The sequence below is a fragment of the Pyrgilauda ruficollis genome, unplaced genomic scaffold (genome assembly GCF_017590135.1).
Source record: "Pyrgilauda ruficollis isolate IOZ18807 unplaced genomic scaffold, ASM1759013v1 scaffold5, whole genome shotgun sequence".
Lineage (NCBI taxonomy): Eukaryota > Metazoa > Chordata > Aves > Passeriformes > Passeridae > Pyrgilauda > Pyrgilauda ruficollis.
In genome coordinates, this window is record NW_024526599.1 from 14,838,883 (window position 1) to 14,860,028 (window position 21,146).

The following is a 21,146-nucleotide window of genomic DNA, read 5'->3' on the forward strand; positions in this document are numbered from 1 at the left end:
TGACCTAGGTTTTGAAATACCAGAAGCAAATGCCCAAAATGCCTTGTTAGGTGCCCCTGTGCAATCGCCCAGCCCACAACCTGCAAGGTCTCCATGAAAGCCTGGCATTCCAGCAGCTGCCAGGCAGGCAGCCATGCCAGCCTGTGGCTGCTTTGTGCTCCTTGGGCTGCCTGAGGAGCTGGCAGAGGCTGCTGTGCCAGGAGAATCCCTCCAGGACAGGCAGCCGGCAGCCAGGGCTGCGGTCTGTGTGTGCCCGTCTCTCAGACACACGGAGTCCTTCCCTGCAGCTGCTCCGGAGCAGGTCCTGGTCAGCCCAGTGCTGGGCGTCTGGGATCGTCTGTCCCTCTGCAGTCACAGCCCCGGTGCTTCTGCAGACTCCTCTGTAAAAGTACAGCTGCTCCTTCCCCTCTCAAGCTCTTAAGGAAGGTTCAGGCTGCCTGTGCTCTCTTAGACATGAAGTGATCCCAGTAGCCACTGTTCCTTATCTCTATTCAGCTTTCCCTCATTTTTCTTCCTCTTCTTTTAGAAGCAGTATCAGCAGGCAGAGATCTGTTCCAGACAAAGGTGGCTCCTCCTCTCTGGAAATCCACTGCCTTTCTTCCATTACTCCATTTTGCTCTCCAGACCTCCTACTACGTTTCCTTACTTTCTTACCTTGTATCTTGCTCCTTTCCACATCTCCCATTATTTCCCTAAGGTGTGTTTGACTTTCCTGCTTTTTCCTTTCCCAGCAGTGAATTTCTTCACAGTCCCCTGTTGTATCTCTTGACAGTCCATCCAATGTTTCCCCTGACACTTCATGCCCTGAGCTCATTTGTCTTCTCCTTCCCCTCCTCTCCCTCCCTCTCAATCCTTGTCTTCAAGGCAGTGCAACAGGAAGCAGGGAGAGTGACATTAGCAAGCAGAGTTCTTACAAGTTTACTTTGCTCCCACAGTTAAATTAATGAGCTTTCCAGCTATTCTGGAAAGGTAGTGAAATCATGTAGAATGTGAAATCCTTACAGTAATTTATGGACTCTAGAGAATCACAAGCAAAAATCTATTTTCACTGTATGCTGCAGAGTTTGCATATTATGCTTTTATTAGCATTGCATTCAGTGCTGTGGTTTCCCTAAAACTCTGTGATACCAAGTCAGATATTGCCTCTGGCTTGGACTTGTTTAGTTTCCCCAAGTACCAGGCACATCATCTGTAACTGTCAACAGTTGGCAACAGAGAATAGAGTGTTTTGCAGTTTTTCTTTTGCTTCATCTTAATACATTGCCTGACTTGGAAACAGTGAAATCTGGCTATGGAAAAGTCTGTGGAACTTATGCTGAAATGCAGGTATTTAATTTGATCAGATTAAAATTATACCCTAATAGTAGTGTCAGTTCACTTGCACTTTTACCGTATATTAAGAGGTTCAAAATCCAGTTTTCATAATTACTGTTTCTATACCATTTCAGGTAACATTTGTGGGGGGTTATTTTCCTGTAATATTTGTGTTTCTGTGTTCATTTTTCTATCCCATTTATACTTCAGTAAGAGTATTTAAAAATGCCTAGGGTTCTCGTTACTTTCAGTTTTGGGGCTTTCATTCTAATTTGATTCTACTTTTTTAGAAATACCAGAACTTTGTACAAAACTGTAATCTGGATTTTTTTATCGCTACTAAACGACACTATCTGAATGTCCTTGATATCATAGTGCTTTTTCGGTCTTTTTATATCCTTTTACTATCAACAGCCTTTGGTACCTTCTGCTTTTACTGCTGCTGCTTCTTGCTTCATCAGTGTAAAATGTAGTGGCTATAAAATAATTAAACATATTCATTCAAGCACTTTTGTTAAGCCAATTACCATGTTCTTGCATTGACTTTTGTGGAATCACATGAGCCCTTGACTGCAAACTGTGACATAGAAGTGCAATGTCTTTAATCTTCGCATACTATATATACTCAAGCAACAAAAAACATATTCTCTTCGTTCTTAATTGTTTCCAAACTTTTTGGGAATATTTTTTTAAATAACCAGTCCTTAATAAGTGCCTCTGGATCTACATTGCCTAGCACAATGCAGCATGCAATACAGATATTTCTTTCTTACAGCATATTTGCTTCTTGTCCTCTCAATATGACACAAATTGAAGATCTAGTAGCCATAACCCTCTCTCCCATCTTCATGTAGACCCATGGAGGCAAGGCTGGCCAGAAGGCGGTTAAAACTCTTCCTCTCTATTCAAACAAGCTTGGAATGCCCCCTACCCAAAGAGAACTTGTAGGGAAAAATATCAAGCTGGCATATTTAATTTGGGGTTTTTTTTTTAACTTTACACTGAATACATCAACAGTACACAAGTAAGTAACTGTTTCATGCAACTTGCAATTTCTGAGAGGAACTTAATGATGGCTGTGCTTGCTGACAGGACTTACCATGTTTCTTCTTAAGATAAATCATCAATAATTTTTTTAAATTTCTGTCTTCAACTTTAGAGGTTATGTCTCACAGTTTTCTAAACCAGAACTGTAACTCAGTGTTACAGTAGCTGTCATAGTACAACATTATATTATTTAGTCTTACAAGACTTGTACTAATATTGGAGCACAAACTTGCTGTTTCAAACTCATTCTGCTTAATAAAAAACAGCCATGTTAAAAACAATCCATTAATGTATAACATTAGATAGGAATGCAAAATTTTAGAGAACTGCAGTGTATCCTCAAATTGCCCTGATAGCAGTAGTATGTCTCATCTAATAGACATTTACCCATTTCTTCATTCTTGAATGTTACTGTTTCTTCTCCTTAGAACTAGGCTATGTAATAAATGCAGACCTGGGAAGCCATTGAATAGATAATAATATCAACATCAGAGTGCTGAAGACACATTGCAATATTATTGCATGTTACATGTATGAAAAAGGAAGAACTGCTTTGATTTCTGTCAAGAAAGTCAGCATGTGATGTCTCTGGTTTCAGAAAGCACTTAGAAGTTAAGGATAGTTCCACAAAATACACAGTTTTGTTTGTATTAATGAAATAAATGTCCTGCACTGTCAATCCAGTCAGGTCTGCCCAGGCTCCTGAAAGTACCTGTCTCACTTCTGGCTTATGAAGGACTTCACAATTGTTTGTTTAGTTATTGACGTGTTAATAATCTTGTTTCGTGTTAGTTTTCTTTGTCAAACAGAAGTGAGGGAGGCCAGAGTCAAGGCGGCTCATCCTCCTTCACACTCCCTTGGCAGGGAACCTGGTGTGGTGAGGGTGGAAGGGCAGCTCAGGACCTCGTGTGAGAAGGCTAATCTCTGGTCTCAGTCATGCTGTATTCAAACGTGTTTTCAAGCCCCATCAAGGGATTCGGTCTTGCTTCCAGTGAGGCCAGACTGATCAGCTCTCTAGAAAGCCTTCAGAGGCCATGCATTTTAAAGCCTTACCTTTGGAGGCTCCTCCAAGAAGGGAAAATCTCTCACTTCTGAAGCCTGCATTAACTGGGTGTGAATTATACTCTGAAGGAATAAGGTTGTTATTCTAAATTAACCACAGAACCTGAATCTAACAATTATTGTTTACTATCTTGGCATTCCACTGCCCTAAAAGAAAAGAAAATACACCCATATAATTTTGTTTTCCTGTTACTAAATTTGCTTTTCAAACATAATGTAATTTAATAAGTTGATTTACCCACTTTTTGTGACCCTGTAAAAACAGCTTTGTTGAGTTTTTACCTTTCAAAATAAAAATTAAATCCCCATCCAACCACCAAATAAGAATTAAGGGGGGAAAAGCAACATTACAGCTTACTCTGTGAACAAAATATCTGGCCAAACAGACCAGCCTTACATCCTTTTTCCATTAAAGGCCTGTACACTCAGCTCTTACAGTGTAAGCAGACCTTACAGCAAGGAACAGTATGTCACACAAAGTATATATACACCAACATTTCTCTTAGTTGAAAGGCCATACTCTGATATTTGTATCCACAAAGCACACAGTTTATTTGTGCAGTAATAGATGAGTTAAAAAGGTGGGGGAGGTGACACACAGAAAAGGCAGCAGCCCCGAGGAGCCCTGAGGTTAGGGAAGCTGCCCACTGGCACACCCTAGCAAATCCAGAATCCTTCCTCTGTGCATCCCACAGGGCTCAAGGGCAGTGAATTCCCATTACAGGGAAGTTGAAAAGTGAGGGATGAGTGCTGAGGTCCTGTAGATAACAGGCTAACTACTATATTTAGTCACATCTTCATAAGAACAAGCCCCCTTGAGTTACTCCTGAATTGGCTGCACTCACTTTGAAATAGTGTGAGCTGCTGAGGCACACCCCAGCCCTGGGAAGCTGCTTCATCCCTAGCAATGCCTCTCATGTAAGCCACACTGCCTACATCCCTAGCAATGCCTCTCATGTAAGCCACACTGCCTGCACCCCACTGCTCCCAGTGCATCCCTTCCCCAGGCACATGCCCTGGAGCTGTTCTTCCTGCTCTTCAGAAAGCAGTGGCTTCATTAACACTGCTCATTTGTGCAAGTTTGTGTGCTTGTAGGGTGCATGTCAGATACGAGTTGTGAGGGACTCCTTGGTTTTGGGGCTCCTTATGAGAATATAGCTGGCAGATGTTTGTTGCAGTCAGCACAGCATGGAGGCCTGCTGTACCATACAGCAGTGGGTGAGAAGTTTGGCAGTATTCTGGCAAAAAGTTAAGCATCCCCAGCATGGTAAATTCATGCATTGCTTCTTTCTCCACAAAGCACCACTCCCCCAGAATACCTGGTTCCAAATACCTGGAAGTCATTTTGGACTGGGCTGTGAAAGTGGTCAATCTTACACGGCACAAGCACTGAACTCAAGCTTGTTTGTGTGATTGTGCAATGAAGTGGAAAATGAGCATCAAAACCTTCTCCGTATGGAAGTGAATGAGCTATCACAGGGAAAGGTGTTGATTCATTCCTTTGAGCTCCCTTTCCAACAGACACATTTCCTGCAGTGATTCTCGTTTAGAGTGTGCCTGTTGTTTTGCAGATGAGTTATGGCTGTCAAGAAAGGCCTATTTAAGGGAATTGTTCACGTCTGGCGTGCTGAATGTCAGTTTACAAAAAAAGACTGAAAACTGTCCTTTTAACATTATGACAAAATAGACACACCAAATAAAAGCCTCAAGAGCTGCAGTTTTAACAGGAGAAGGTGAAAAGAGAAATTGCCAATCACTTTCCAGCTGAGGAAATCTCTTCATTAAACCTAGACTAAAAAATTCGTCCTGACCACGTTGCTTAGATAAAAGACCATTACCTGAATTATTTAACCAGCTGTGCAAACAGTTTTATAAGACTTCACCAGATGAAAATAGAGTAAAGACCCTTTCCCTATGGAAAAGCCATCAGATGAAGGCACATCAGAAGAAGGAGTTCTCTGACAGTTGGTTGCACAGGACAGATAAATGTAGCTGATACTAATACTTTTAATGACCTTCTAACTTCTGTGATTTTCTGAGTTTACATGTTCTGCCCAAATGCCATTAAAAACAAGTAGGCATATAAATTTCTGTCCAGAATTGGGATTCTGGCTGTAGTTTAGCTCTTTCTTAGAAACACTCCTGGACCTATTTTGTGTAATTCCTGTTTATCCACTTTTTTCTCAGAGCTAGGCACAACAGAAGGGAAAAGGAAAATAAAAATGGACAGGTGAAAGGAAAAAGGAGAGGGAGGGGGAAAAGGAATAAAGCAGGAAAGAAAGGGAAAAGAAAGGAAATTTTTTTAATATATTTAGAATTCTGTAAGATTGGAAAGAATATTGAGTTTTTTCATAAAATCATAGAATATTCTGAGTTGGAAGGGACTCACAAGGATCATCAGTGTCCAGCTTCCAGCCCTGGCCCTGCACAGAACAGCCCCAAGAGTCACACCATGTGTCTGAGAGTGTTGTACAAACAATTCTTTAATTCTGTCAGGTTGGTGCTGTGACCGCTTCCCTTTCTGAGCCTGTTCCAGTGCCTGACCATCATCTAGGTGAAGAACCTTTTCCAATATAAACCATATCCAACATAAACCTCCTGTGACAGAGTTTCAGGCCATTCTCTCGGGTCCTGTCACTGGTCACCACAGAGAAGAGATCAGTCCCTGCCCCTGCACTTCCCCTCATGAGGATGTTGAAGATCACAATGAGGTGTCCCCTCAGCCTCCTCTTCTCCAGGATCAACAGATCCTGGAGTGTGACCTCCAGGATCACACTGTGACCTCAGCTGCTCCTCATATGGCTTCCCCCCAGAGGCCTTCTCCATCCTCGTGGCCCTCCCTTGGATGCTCTCTAATAGCTTTATATCATTCTTACATTGTGGTGCCCAAAACTGCCCCCAGCCCTCAAGGTGAGGCTGCCCCTGAGCAGAGCAGAGGGGGACAATGCCCTGCCTTGCCTGGCTGGTGATGCTGTGCCTGATGCACCCCAGGACATGGTTGACCCTCCTGGCTGCATTTTTTTTCATGCTTAACAATATTCCAGATAAGAAAAAAAGGAAAAATGCTATCATTTTTTAGATAATAATAAAATAAAATTTTAAAAATCCACTTGTCATAGTTTACAGGCTACTAATATATATCAAATTGTAGTTTGCTTTCTTCTTGTTAAGCAAAACAAATTATTAGGACCATATATATACCACCATATTCTTTATTGTTTGGGTTTTTTAAAAAAACAACAGTTGTTCTATCTCCAAGGGAAGTCATAGTTTAATATTTCAGGTTTCCCAGTATAATTGTAGTGTGAATTCACAAGCAAGATGCTAAACCTTTTAAGATACAAATACAAATGTATTGTGTGGAAATAAAGGAATATGTGCAGGTTATATATGAGTAGTTATGGATCCACTGAAGTGTCTATTTCAATCAGACTAAATAAGAAATGCAAAAAAAAAAAAAAAAAAAAAGGAGAAATCATTTCTGTCCATGCATCTTCAGATTATTTTCACCTTTTTTACTCTTAGCAGGCTCATTCAGTCTCTCTTCAGACATATCAAAAGCAAAAATGCATATCAAAATGAGGAAAGCAATGTAAAAATTGAATAAAAGGGAAAAAAATGCAAAATTCATTACATTCAAGTTGAAAGTTTTTTTCTTTCTTTCTACAACCCACATAATGGTTAAAGGTGGCCAAAACTAGAGCTTCCAGTAACTTGGCATGCCCAGTTCTAAATCAGTGGGGGACAGGAGAGCTTCCTACAGGTGAAGAAATGCTAATGAAAGTAATGATATATGAACCGTGGGCTTCTTTCCTTTTAATCAGCATTTTGATACTGGTTGAGCACACAGTGAAAGTGCTACTAGAGTGGGTTTTCTTTGCCATCATTTTCCAACTTTGAATTCACTTTCATTTGGGAGGGACTAAACCTGCAGTGTGCTAGGGAGGCTGAATACAAGTGAAAGAATGTATTTGGAAACCAAAATTCTGTCATGTTAAAGACAACACTCTTCTATGTAAATGTAGCTTAAATGGCCTCGACAAGCCAAGGGAGACATTTCATTGCCAGGTTAGGACAGATTTTTCAGCATGTTGCCAGCATGGTATGCACCTAAAAAAACAACACATTGCACTCCTGAATGCCAACCTTGAACCTTCTGTTCTCACCTGCCAAGAGGCAGCACTCTGGTATAAAAGGCTTCCCATTAATAGTTTGAAATAAGTAGGGTAATGTTCCATAAATTTTTTAGCCACTCTTGGTAATCTGAGATGCAGAGAAAATACCTAATGTGAGTTGAGCGAAAGTATAACAGTACCTTTCTACTGTCAAAATTATACATGTCTATATTATGAAATGTATTCATGCTTCATTTCTCTATTACAGTATCCCAACTAATAGTATAATCTGTAACCAGTCTTAAATACTTAATATGCATTTGGACTGCATGTCTTGTTATCTGAAATGTGCTGGAACTGGTGTGCTTTGCTCTTCAACCTGACATGTTTACAACAGGAAAAAAAAAATCACAGAATTTATTTTGTTGAGGGATTGTGCTGCAGAAGTCTGGGGAAAAACAGTATCAGTCATAAGTTAGCAATTGGCTTTAGGTGTAGCCTTTACTAGACACTTTATTTCTAAAGTTCCCTATTCTACATTGAAATAACTTCTGATATAAAACATTAATAATGCTCTGCATGTTGGGGTTGAGCTAAACGTGCTACAGACTAAGATAAAATACACTTGAGAAACAAGTCAAAAATAAAGAAAGTAGGACATTTCCGTCTGTGGCAAGGCTTACCAAGAAGTTATTACTGCAAAGTGAAGTGTGCTACATAGCCTAGAACAGAAAATGGTTTGGGAAGGCATGTAATTAAAACTGAAGGAGATGAGCAATGGAAGAGAGACTTCCAGCAGGTGAAGAGCAAAAGGTCGAGAATCTGGGAAGCTGATAATCATTATCTCTGAGAAATTCTCACTGCTGAAGTGGAAAACTATCTGGCAGTGGCAGCTCATCCTAAGGAAGAAAAAGGATTTGATCTAAGGCGGACTTCAGCTAGCGATGGTGGCAGCTGCCCCCATTGCTGCCTTCATAGTTATTGACCAAATATGAAGATTGTTCGTTATTGCCAACAGAAGTGAGCTGAGCAGATTAATGCACACAAGGTCACGTCCAGGGAGCAAGTTTCTGGTTTAGATTCTTGAAAAGTTTATGTGAGACTCACTCTTCAGGAACTGAAGAGGTTGGTGGAATGGCTTTGCTGTGGAGCCTGGCAAAGGAGAAAGATCAGAGGGCTCCATGGTAACACATGTGCCTGAGCTTGTGTTTGGATGAAAAGATCAAAGAGGCTGTGAAATGCCAAATACAGGTGCTCACCCTCTAGACTTCAGATCTCATTCCTTCTAGGGCAATTTCAATATTAGAACACTAGGCAGATAAAAAGAAATCGCTCAGTCTAAAACTGACAATCTTGGATGAATAAATTCACCTTGGCAGCAGAATGCAAGGATATTTGAATGTAATAAGAAAAATGGCCTCAGAATGCCCAAAGGTATGAGTGATGTTGCTATGGTGTGCATTGATAAGGCTTTGATTGTGGGCAAGAAGATAGCAAGTATAAAGTAAGTTTAGTATTCGATGTACAGTGAACAAAATGAAGGACACACATAGCAATCTGTCACCAAATGGAATATGTAATGAATTGTAGAAAGGCCTATTTCCCCTTTTTCTTTTTGTTCCTGGCTATAAAAGTATGAGAAATCCTATTCTTACCTTTCACATCTCAGTCGCATTTTCTTCTTGCACTAGGATGCCTGAACCAAGCAATCATGGCTTTTAAGATTCTTTCAGCTTTAAAGTCATGTTTTTAAGAACATTAATGTGTAACATGATTTCTTGCTGGTCTTTGAACTCTCCCCCACTGTAATATTAACTGCTTATCTCAGGCTCATGATGTGCCTTCCCATGTTTGTGAAAGACAAGACCAGTTCAAGAACTGTAGGCAGTCAAAAAATAATAATGTGGAAGCAAGAATGCATAAAAGAAGCATAGTACAGTTCAGTGCTGTGTACTGCACTAAAGCCACAGACTGTGCTGAATACTACTGATGTGTAGCATTTTCCAGCTCAGGTGGTATACTGAGAAATATGGTAATTAGTTTCTCACAGATACTATGATTAAAAAGGCAAAAAGTTCTTACAGGGAAATCTTACCATCTGTGGCTTTAGTAAGCATTGTGTGAAATAAAGACCAGTACTCGACTACTGAAATCAAAGGATGGAAGTAATTCCCAACAAAGTAATTTGGTACCTTTTTCAAACATAAAGCAGAAGATAGAAAAGGACACTAATTGGACAATATATGCTCCCCAGGGAGTTGGAAAGGGAAGTTGTGCATGAAAATAAAATAAGTTCTTGGAACTGAGGCATGAGACTGAAGGTCATGAATAGGCTAGCAGTCACGTTCATGCACAAGGAACTTAGTATGTTTGTATTGGTCTCCTGCATAAATGGAATATCTCAGCTTGCCAAGTCCAGGATGTGAAAAAGAACTGCAATTAGGGACAGAAACACACTGGAAACCCCATTATCTTGAAATGTACTTAACTTCAAAAAATAAGTTTTCTCACTTGACTTCCCTGGCTTGCAGTATGGTTTCTGATTTTTAAACATTCTTTTCTCTTGCCTGTTGCTAAGTGAAAGTCTTACATAAACAAAGGAAATCAACTGTGCTAAAACGATAGAAATGACTGTATGCAAAAAGCTGTCAAATCTACAGAGTAAGCAAACTGGAAGAAAACATTTCTTAACTTAATCCTTTCAGTTACAGCAATGATGTGCAGTACTCACGCTGTTCAGAGAAAGTTAGTGTTGTGGGTTACAGCTGTTAGGATTAATTCTCTCATTTTAAAGAAAAGAGTTTCTGTGGCCTCAGTGATATGCTTGGGGCTTTTGGGGGTCTTTTTTTTGGTTTTGCTTTTCTTTTCCAGTAGGAGCAATTTTGATGATAAATATCAGCATGAAATGTCTAGCACACTGTGAGGACCTGCAGGGTCATGTTCTAGTTACTTTAAGAGACTAAGGTGTTGTTCAGCTTCCCACTACATGGTCACAGGAGAGGGATGGAAAACTAAGAGCACACAGGTCATAAGTGGGCATGAAATCATCCTTTGGATGCTTTTTTCTCTCCATTGCAGCTACAGGCAGGCTATACTTCAAAACAAGGAGCTTCAGCTGAACACCTAGGCTGACAAATCAAGACTCTAGCACTGGAAGAGCTAATCTTAAAGACAACCTTTATGACCAGAAGCTCACACAGTGCTTTACCTCTCCCTGTACTGTGACCAAAATGCATGTTTGGATTTGGATTTGTAAGCATGGTCTCTGGTCATGTACCAAGATCTACTTCAATTACAGAAATTCTCTCTACCTATTCATATTAAATGGATATATAAGTGTTGGTTTAAATAAATGTCAGTAGACACAGGAAAAAAAAATCTCAAGTTTTGTGTCACAATTCTCAAACTATGATCCACAAGCAGTTAACAAGTTAGAGATGCTAGCTGTTCTGGTTTCCAGCTACAAGCAGCTTAAGTAGATTAAATATTACCTCAGACTCTGCTCATAGTAATACAAGGGACATTAAGGACTCAGGATTACAGGTGTTCTGCATACTCATTGAATAGGAAAGGCCCAAGAGACACTCTTATTAAGATACTCTTTTTTCAAAAATTTTGAGGATTCCTACCATAACAGCAAAATCTACTCCAGTAAGAGGGAATAAGTACAGAATGCTACAGCATTTAGTACCAATAAATTTGCTTCCTTTGAAATGGTGAATTAGACGTGCAGCAGGATCTGGTCACACTTCAAAGAATAGTATGTAGAGCTGAAGATCCATCTGTTTGCTCTTCCTATCACCATTGAGGCTGCTGTATGTTAAGCAGTCTTTTGAGTACTTCAAAGCATGTTTGAAGTCTTTGCTATGCCTATCCCATGCACACAAAAAAAAGCAAAAGTGCCTTAACAGTATGAGTAGCTGGTGGTTTTGTTCATTTTAGTTGTAAGTGAAAACAATTTGTTCCTGCTATATATAATTTCTGGACCTTTTTTTTAGCTATGATAGCGAGGGCCGTCTAACAAATGTTACATTTCCAACTGGAGTCGTCACTAACCTTCATGGGGAAATGGAAAGGGCCATTACAGTGGACATTGAGTCATCCAGCAGAGAGGAAGATGTCAGCATCACTTCCAACTTATCATCAATCGATTCTTTCTATACCATGGTTCAAGGTACTGTAAACAAGATTTCTCAGCAGATACTGGCCTGAAAATTGTTTTCTTGTAGTACAAGCAGCTCCAAATAGAAGTGAAACTTTAGGGGCATAGTGTCTGGAGGAAGGGGGGATACATATACAGTTTTACACCTATACAGAAACAACTGTTCAGGAAAAACAGTAGTATTGCAACAAAAATAGCATTAAGTAAGTTTTCTAACCAAATTGGTTTTGCAAGCAGCTATGGGAAGTAGAATACTTACTTTATATTAAAAAGGAATCTTGGAAAGAAGAGATGGATTGAAAGGGAAATAGGTACAGAAATAGTATGAAGCGATATTTTAGCTTAAAAACAACATGTAATATCCCAGCAACCCCATACTTGCAAAAGTGAATAGTCATAGTATGCTTAGGATTATGCCAAAAATGACTAATGAAACAGCAGAGAATATGTTTTGTGCCAGTCCAAAGAATATACTATGAGGATGAGACTTCCTTAAGTCTTTAAGAAACTTTGATGATAGGTCCTAAAGGCATTTTTGCTCCTCTGGGATACACGTATTCTTAACAATCTCACCCTGGCTCTTTATTACCATTGGGTCAGTTATGTGAAGTCAAGATGCACATATTGCATAAAGTGTCCAGTACAAAGGCAGAGTCTTAACCCATGTAGGTAACCTGTAATTCTCTTTTTGACCTTTTCAGATCAGTTAAGAAATAGCTACCAGATTGGTTATGATGGCTCCCTGAGAATCCTGTACGCCAGCGGCCTGGACTCACACTACCAGACAGAGCCACATGTCTTGGCTGGCACTGCCAACCCAACCATGGCAAAGAGAAACATGACCCTGCCAGGGGACAACGGGCAGAACCTGGTGGAGTGGCGATTCCGGAAAGAGCAAGCCCAAGGAAAAGTCAATGTCTTTGGCCGAAAGCTTAGGGTAAGCACACAAGCATGAGTGGTATCTACTGCATTCTCATTAAGGAATGAGGAAATGTAAATACATTCCTGTAGGTATTGCCATCCAGCAACCACAGAATATTCACTGTAGAAAAGCTGACCATAGGTCTGGAAGTACTTGTTTCTATTACTTCATTTATTGGCTATTTTATTTATTAATTGCTCTTTTCTGTGTGTCGTGTTTAACCCCGGGCAGCAGCCAAGCCCCACACAGCTGCTCACTCAGTCCCCCACCAGCAGGACTGGGGACAACTGGAACCGTAAAATCCAGAAAACTCACGGGTTGAGATAAAGACAGTTTAATAGGGAAAGCAAAAGCCACACACACGAAGTGAAACAAGGAATGAATTCACTGCTTCCCATGGGCAGGCAGGTGTTCAGCCATCCCCAGGAGAGCAGAGCCCCATCACACCTAACAGTGACTTGGGAGGACAAAGCCATCACTCCAAACATCCCTCCTTTTACATACTGAGCATGATGTCACATGGTCTGGAACATCCCTTTGCTCAGCTGGGGTCACCTGTCCTGGCTGTGTCTGCTCCCAGTCTCCATACACCCCCAGTCTGCTCTCCAGTGTGGCAGTACCAAAAGCAGAAAAGGCCTTGGCTCTGTGGAAGCCCTGCCCAGAAATAATGAAAACATTTCTAGGTTATCAACCCTGTGTTCAGCACAAATCCAAAATATAGCCCTGTACTAGCCTCTGTGAAGAAATACCCCAGCTAAAATCAGCACTCTGTGGAATTTAAGCTGTTGGGTTTAGCTTGGAATGGCTAAAAATAATCATTTTCTGCTTTCCTTCACTGTTTTTCTTTCTGGTACTGAATTCATGTAACTGATTCGGAATCCTGTTTTAAGTTATTCTACCATAAGTTAGCACGATCCCTGGTTTTTATTTCTTTTTCTTTTTTTTTATTTTAAATTAAAATTGTAGTAAGACTTATGGTAGAAAGGTTTTAACTGTGTGTGCATGAGGATGGCGTATTCCTCTAACATGTGTCTTTACCATTTTGTTGGCATTCCCTCTTCCTGTATAGTGAGTGAAATACAAGTAGGAAGCAAACTATGATTTATGACAGCCATTTGGTAAAGACAACAGATTAAGCATTTGAAGTTGTGTTGCCAGGAGACCATTTCAAGATCAAAGGTTTGACTTACTATTAGAAATGAACTCAGTTCTTTAAAATAAGGCCTAGGCAGTGTATCAAATGAAAGTAAGTGATTTCAGACCACTTGACTTCTTGCCATTTGAAGTCTTATTTTGTATCTTCCATCGGGACAAGAAAGGAGGGGATGTTGTTATGCAGGTTATATTCCTCTCAACTACTTCCTCTATAAGAGGAATGTATTTTTTTCCAAGAAGGAAGAACAATTATGCACAGCAGCAGCTGCTTAAGAACAATATATTAGTAACTACCTGTGGCAGCTATCTTACATTGATAAGGAAGAGGGAAAGGAAGCCATAATTCTAAAGCTCATCCTTGTGGCTCTGGTTCATAGGCATGTCATTTTATACCACAGTGGTATAATACACCTGCCAAGTCATTTGTGAAAGAAGCCCAAGAGAGGTTTGGCAGTGAAACAAATCACCACAAGTACAGTTCTCAGAAGTGACACTGTTTTGGCATTCAAGTGCAGAAGTGGTAACAGTTAAAAACAGAAGGTAAATTTGTCATGGGCAACTTTAACTTAGAAGAATTAACACCCAAAAAACCAAACAAAAGAAAAACCCACAAAAAAAAAGGGAAATATTTAACACAATAGGAGGGAAAATGAAAGATTACAGATTAGGATAAAAAAAATACTCATTAAATTGTACATAGAAATGGGAGAAGTAGGGCATGTGGAGAATGAGCTAATGAGAGGCAAATGCCTCAAAAAAAAAAAAAGGAAAGAAACTTGTCAGCAATGAAAATAATAAAAAAATATGAATGTTTTATGAAATTGATTTACATGGAAAGTTATTACTGAAATGTCAGTCAGGGGTGGATGGGGGGGATGTAGGAAAGCAGAAAAAGAAAACAGGAATAATTTATGGAGCTCATAATTTCTATGTACAGACAGATACGTCATCAACATTTTTCTGCAAAGACCAATGTAGACAAGAAACAGTGACAAAATGTATTGCTAGTAAAGGTACTCATCTCTGTGACACTCACTGTGTTATTTTTGTGCAGTATCTAATGTTAAAAAGTACGCTGTCAGGTACTCTCTTGCTTTTCTATCTTGTATTAGTTCTACCCAGTACTAGTAATCTTTCTAAAGAAATTAATTAGGAATTATATTGCCCTTCCTCAACAGTCTTCAGTCAATCTTGCTTTTGTTCTGACTTGGTCTGTAATTGTTCAATAAGCCAGTTCTACTCTGGAGCTGTATGTTTGGTCTATGAGGTGGTCATAGGCAAAGGTCCTGCCAGTCCTCTGCACGAAACAGCCTTTTTAGGGCCTTTGTACTGAGGGTCTCAGGGGTCTCAGATAAAGGAGCTACTACTCCTACTCCTATATTCCTACTCCTAACAGAGGAATCACAGACAGATTTCGTACTTTTCACTGGAAAGAAAAACAGGAATTAAAGTAGAGGAGGAGAGATGGAGACATAAATTACTGAAACGTATCAGGACAGTGGGTAAAGACTGTCAAAAGACTCAGTTTTGTGTCATTAAGTGTTCCTTCACTGGAAATTTCCTCAAGGACAGTTTTTATCATAATGAAATCCATAGGTTTCAAATGTATTTGGAGTGTGGTTATCTTGGACACAATAAAAACATTCAACTTTTCCCCTAAAAGTATTTTTCTAGCAGAGATGTTATTATGTAGCACTTTAGAGGAAGGCACTGCTTGAGCTGTGTTATTCCAGCCCTACACTGCCCAATGAAACAAACTATATCACCAAAACTCATTGTTACTCTAATTGCCATCTCTGTTGTGAGATCAGGCAAGCACAGCCAAAATTTCACCAAGGGCTCACATGCCTGAATGCAAGAGCTCTGTCAGCAAAGTCTGAAAGCATGAAACTGGCTGGAACAAGAGTATTTCCTTTCCTTCCCCTCATATCCTGCCCTTACACAGACCAGACAGATGGGAAGTGAAAAGGCAAGGAATGTTATCATCCCAGTTAGCAGCTAGGGCAGTGAGACAGTGGATTAAGTACTTTGTTGCAATTTATACAGGAAGGATGTGCTTAGCCAAGAAATTAACCACAATTGCTTGGACATCTGCCTTAACCATAAAACCATCCTTCTTTCTTTGCCAGTTCAGAAATCAGAAGTGTCCATTTTAACTTCAGTGTCTAATCCCAAGAGGTGGACAAGAAAATTGATAAAAACCATAATTAAATGTAAAATACGGAAGGGGAGGTGGAGAGAAAGGGAAGGAAAAAAATCAGAGAAGCAAAACAGGCAGGGACATGCAGAGATGAGTGCAGGCAGACACTGGGAAAAAAAAAAAAAAAAGCCAAAGAAAATTTAAAAATTAATGTAGGTAAATGAGCTAATATTAGATGTTGGAAAATTTAAAGAAAAACTCCCTGAAAACAAGTAAAATATATTTACAGAAATGGAGTTGAATGGAAGTACTTCACACCTAAGTTTAACTTACTTCTAGTAGGTTAAACTTGTAGCATTAATTTTTCAGATTATATTTAAATAACTTTTGATGGTTCATTAAATAGGTAAAACAGCTATTCTGCATCTGCTAGACTTAGTGTTCTTTAATTAGGAGATTTACATGAAAGTGTGATTTTTTTTTTCCTAAATTGATAGTGCAGATACTTCTCATGCCAGTGAGTTCATATCAACAAAGAGAAAGGTATTGTACATAAACAGAAAGACAGACTGAGCAAAAGAGAGCATTTGGAGGAACTTTTTTCCTATTCCAGCACTTTAGTATTTTTATACCAATAATAAAGGATCTGATTTATATTGATCTTTCAGAAGCTGATAAACCTCAGGGTTTAAGTACCAACATCCATGGCATGTGGAGTTTTGAAATTTCAGCCTGAAAAATCCAAAAATCTTCCAGTCATTTCTTTGGAGTACCCCTGTCTATTCTCTTATTCTTTTCTGAATATTATTTAGCCACGTTTGTTTACACTTTGTAATGCATGTATGAGGTACTTGAAACAGAGTTTTTTAAAAATTTTTAATACACATAGCTCTCTGTTCATTTCTACCCTACTTCCCACATGTTCATAAAATACAGTGTTGAAAAAATCTCAGTTATCAGTATTTCACCCCACCTGAAACAACTTTAAAAAGACACAGCAGATAAAAAATGGCTTACAGATGAACAAAGAAACCCTTGAGGCCTGTTGGAGAACACTAAAGCACAATTCAGTGCTGAGAGGAATGGAGAAGTGCAAAGATACTGATATAGGAAAAGAAAACCAGACATTTTCCTTTTAGAAATTCAAAAATGAGAGCAAATTCAATGAAATTGAAAGTTGACATATATTGAACACCAAAGAGAGGTGGGGGTGGATTTCAGTGTAAAAGTATTACATAGAAATCACTATCCATCACTGTAGTTTACACATATCAATAACAAGCTTTTCAACATAAATGTATCTATGGCTTTATTTAATAAAGCCTTAGTAATGCTAAGGCTTTATTTTCAAATCAAAATACTTATAAACTTCAAAGCATTTTTCACTGTTTTTCAATGGTTCAGTAGTCTTCCAGTCAATTATAGCTTTAAGTGGTCAGTTAACTAGGAAAAAGATATAATCCTCTACTAAAGATTTCAGCCTTATAAGTACATTGCAGCAGTGGACAGTATACTGAGTTAAATTTCCACTTGATCCTGAAGGGGAATGCCTATGTTCTAAAAACTGTTTAACCTTAATTTGAAGATCTAACATGCTTTTGAAGATCTTAATCTTGTATTTGCTATTTCGAAAAGTACTTGCTGTGAAGGACTGGCATTCGGTTCTTTCTTAGCATGATTGTCATGAATTGGAAAAGTGGTTGCTGGGAATATATTTTGACAATTTGCTAGATATACTTCAGAATGCCTGTAAAAGAAGTAGTTTGTATTGAAATGACCCCATTTATTACAAAAGTTTTCAGTACACATCTTTCAGTATTTCCTTAACAGTTCACTAAGCATCAAGAAAGAAAGCATTGCAACAAATTCTGAGCCCTCTCTTCATATAACCAGACCTTCTAAGGTAGATACTATTATAGTGCCTTACAGTTATATCAAGAAGTTGCTAAAATACTTTACACATACAGCAAATCAATCACTGTAAATGGTATTTAAAGAATAGCTAGCTTTGTGGAAATAACAGGTGGCTGGGGTTTGAACAGCATGATTTATTGTGTCATTTTGTTTGCTTTAAAAAGGTTAATGGCAGAAACCTCCTTTCAGTTGACTTTGATCGAACCACAAAGACAGAAAAGATCTACGATGACCACCGTAAATTCCTGCTGAGGATTGCCTACGACACGTCAGGGCACCCCACCCTGTGGCTCCCGAGCAGCAAGCTGATGGCTGTCAATGTTACCTATTCATCCACAGGTCAAATAGGCAGCATACAGAGAGGCACGACTAGTGAAAAAATAGAGTATGATGGACAGGGAAGGATAGTGTCTAGAGTGTTTGCTGATGGGAAAACCTGGAGTTACACATACTTGGAAAAGGTAAAGAACACTCAGGTTTTTAAAAATGCTTGGAATGTGCTGAAATCCTGCAGCACCTCACTCACTGCTGCATACAAAGCAAAAATAGGTAGTAGAAGCACATTGCAATTATTCTAAGTATCAACATGTGATTCCAAGGGGAATGTTTCATTCCACAGATATGTAGTCGTGCTGTAGGTAATTGCTAGGAATTTATGTGTTTTTAAATTATTTAGGCCGCTGACTAACAAGAAGCATCTGCATTTACCTTTTATCTTAACACTTAAAATAAGGTACAGGGACTATCTGCAATTCAATTCAACTGAAAATAATTTGTTTGCAAATGCTCCGTTGTTGTGGGCTTTTTTCACTACCAAGAAAAGCTCTTTTTTCTAAATAGTTACAGCTGTCAATTTGTACTTGCTATATGGTGTAGTGTCAAAATAAGGGATAGGCAAAAGATTAGAAATCAATACATATATAACAATTGCTGAATGATAGCTCTCCTTCTAGAAATATGTGTGAAAATCACCCTTGTGAAATATGCAGAAAGAGAATCCATTTCTTTTAGGGATTTAAATATATTTCTGTTGAGGATGTTCCTCAGCAAATACTGTTTACTAGTTACCACAGACATAATTTAATCAAGACCTATGATACATAATAGCCACACATTAGGAGAATGTCAGAATAATTCAAGTAGCTCCTTTCAGTATGAATAATCAAACTGTTGTTTTGCCTATGTCTCAAAAGCTTGCAGAACAAGAACAGAGATCTTCAGAGTATTCAGAGATCTCAGGCTAGTCAAATTCTTCAAAATCATCTCTAATTGTAAGAGAGAAATTGTATCTCCCATATGTTGTTCTCCTCGTGAGTTAATGGCTCTAAGACAGTTTTACTTCTTCCCATATTAAACATGACTTATCTGAATCCATTGACAATCTGCTGTTTAGCTGTGAATGCTTGATAAAAGAGTGATACAGTCATAACAAGTAGCAAATTATGAATGTGGAACTACTAATTACAGAACCCCTTACAATTAAGCATACAAGTAAATTAGGCAGGGAGATGTTAACAACATGTAAGGTCAATGATAACTCAATTAAAGAAGAGATAATTTTCTCAAGTGGGAATGTCACGTTTTTGTGAAGAAATAGTATCAGTATATGGTAGGAGGGGAAATACTGCACCATTTGTCATATGATAAAAATCTGTTCTTAATTTTCAGTCAATGGTTCTTCTGCTCCATAGCCAACGGCAGTATATCTTCGAGTATGATTTGTTGGATCGGCTTTCTGCTGTCACCATGCCCAGTGTTGCTCGTCATACCATGCAGACTATCCGCTCCATCGGCTATTACCGGAATATATACAACCCCCCGGAAAGCAATGCTTCTGTTATAATGGACTACAACGAGGAAGGGCAGCTCCTGCAAACTGCTTTCCTGGGGACAAGCCGGAGAGTATTATTCAAGTACAGAAGGCAGACCAAGCTCTCAGAAATTTTATATGATAGTACAAGAGTTAGTTTTACTTATGATGAGACAGCAGGAGTCCTGAAAACAGTAAACCTCCAAAGCGATGGTTTTATCTGCACCATTAGATACAGACAAATTGGCCCCTTGATTGACAGACAGATTTTCCGCTTTAGTGAAGACGGAATGGTAAATGCCCGATTTGACTACAGCTATGACAATAGCTTCAGAGTGACTAGCATGCAAGGTGTCATCAATGAAACCCCATTGCCTATTGATCTCTACCAGTTTGACGATATCTCTGGCAAAGTTGAACAGTTTGGAAAATTTGGAGTTATATATTATGATATTAACCAGATCATTTCAACAGCTGTAATGACATACACAAAACACTTCGATGCACACGGGCGCATCAAGGAAATTCAGTATGAAATATTTCGGTCATTAATGTATTGGATTACAATTCAGTATGATAACATGGGACGAGTGACAAAAAGAGAAATTAAGATTGGGCCATTTGCCAACACCACAAAATATGCTTATGAATATGATGTAGATGGTCAGCTCCAGACAGTTTATCTGAATGAAAAAATAATGTGGCGATACAACTATGACCTGAATGGCAACCTGCACTTGCTCAACCCCAGCAGCAGCGCCCGTTTGACACCACTTCGGTACGACCTGCGAGACAGAATAACTCGACTGGGAGATGTACAGTACAGGTTGGATGAAGATGGATTTCTGCGTCAGAGGGGTACCGAAATCTTTGAATACAGTTCAAAGGGCCTTCTTACTCGAGTTTATAGCAAAGGCAGCGGGTGGACAGTGATTTACCGTTATGATGGACTTGGACGACGAGTTTCCAGTAAAACTAGCCTTGGGCAGCATCTCCAGTTCTTTTACGCAGACCTTACCTACCCAACCAGGATAACTCACGTATATAACCACTCAAGTTCTGAAATCACATCTCTATACTACGATCTGCAAGGACATCTTTTTGCCATGGAAATTAGCAGCGGAGATGAGTTTTACATTGCATCAGACAATACAGGGACGCCACTGGCTGTTTTCAGTAGCAATGGTCTCATGCTTAAACAAATCCAATACACTGCCTATGGAGAGATCTATTTTGACTCTAACCTTGACTTCCAGCTGGTAATTGGATTCCACGGAGGCTTATATGACCCACTGACCAAACTAGTCCACTTTGGAGAAAGAGATTATGACATACTGGCAGGCCGGTGGACAACACCTGATATTGAAATCTGGAAGAGAATTGGGAAGGATCCAGCTCCTTTTAATTTGTACATGTTTAGAAATAACAACCCAGCCAGTAAAATACACGATGTGAAGGATTATATTACAGGTAAGAGAAGGCTACTTGATTGCAGCTTGGGGATG

The 21,146-nt window shown here is 39.2% G+C and overlaps 1 protein-coding gene across 1 annotated transcript in view; it reads left to right on the forward strand.

Moving 5' to 3' along the window:
- Positions 1 to 21,146, forward strand: part of TENM3 (teneurin transmembrane protein 3) — a 407,391-nt gene that overhangs the window by 378,890 nt on the left and 7,355 nt on the right. The window contains exons 28-31 of the mRNA XM_041479936.1: positions 11,537 to 11,712; positions 12,402 to 12,637; positions 17,996 to 18,292; positions 19,500 to 21,111. Coding sequence (XP_041335870.1) covers positions 11,537 to 11,712; positions 12,402 to 12,637; positions 17,996 to 18,292; positions 19,500 to 21,111 — 2,321 coding nt within the window. The remainder of the gene's footprint in view (positions 1 to 11,536; positions 11,713 to 12,401; positions 12,638 to 17,995; positions 18,293 to 19,499; positions 21,112 to 21,146) is intronic.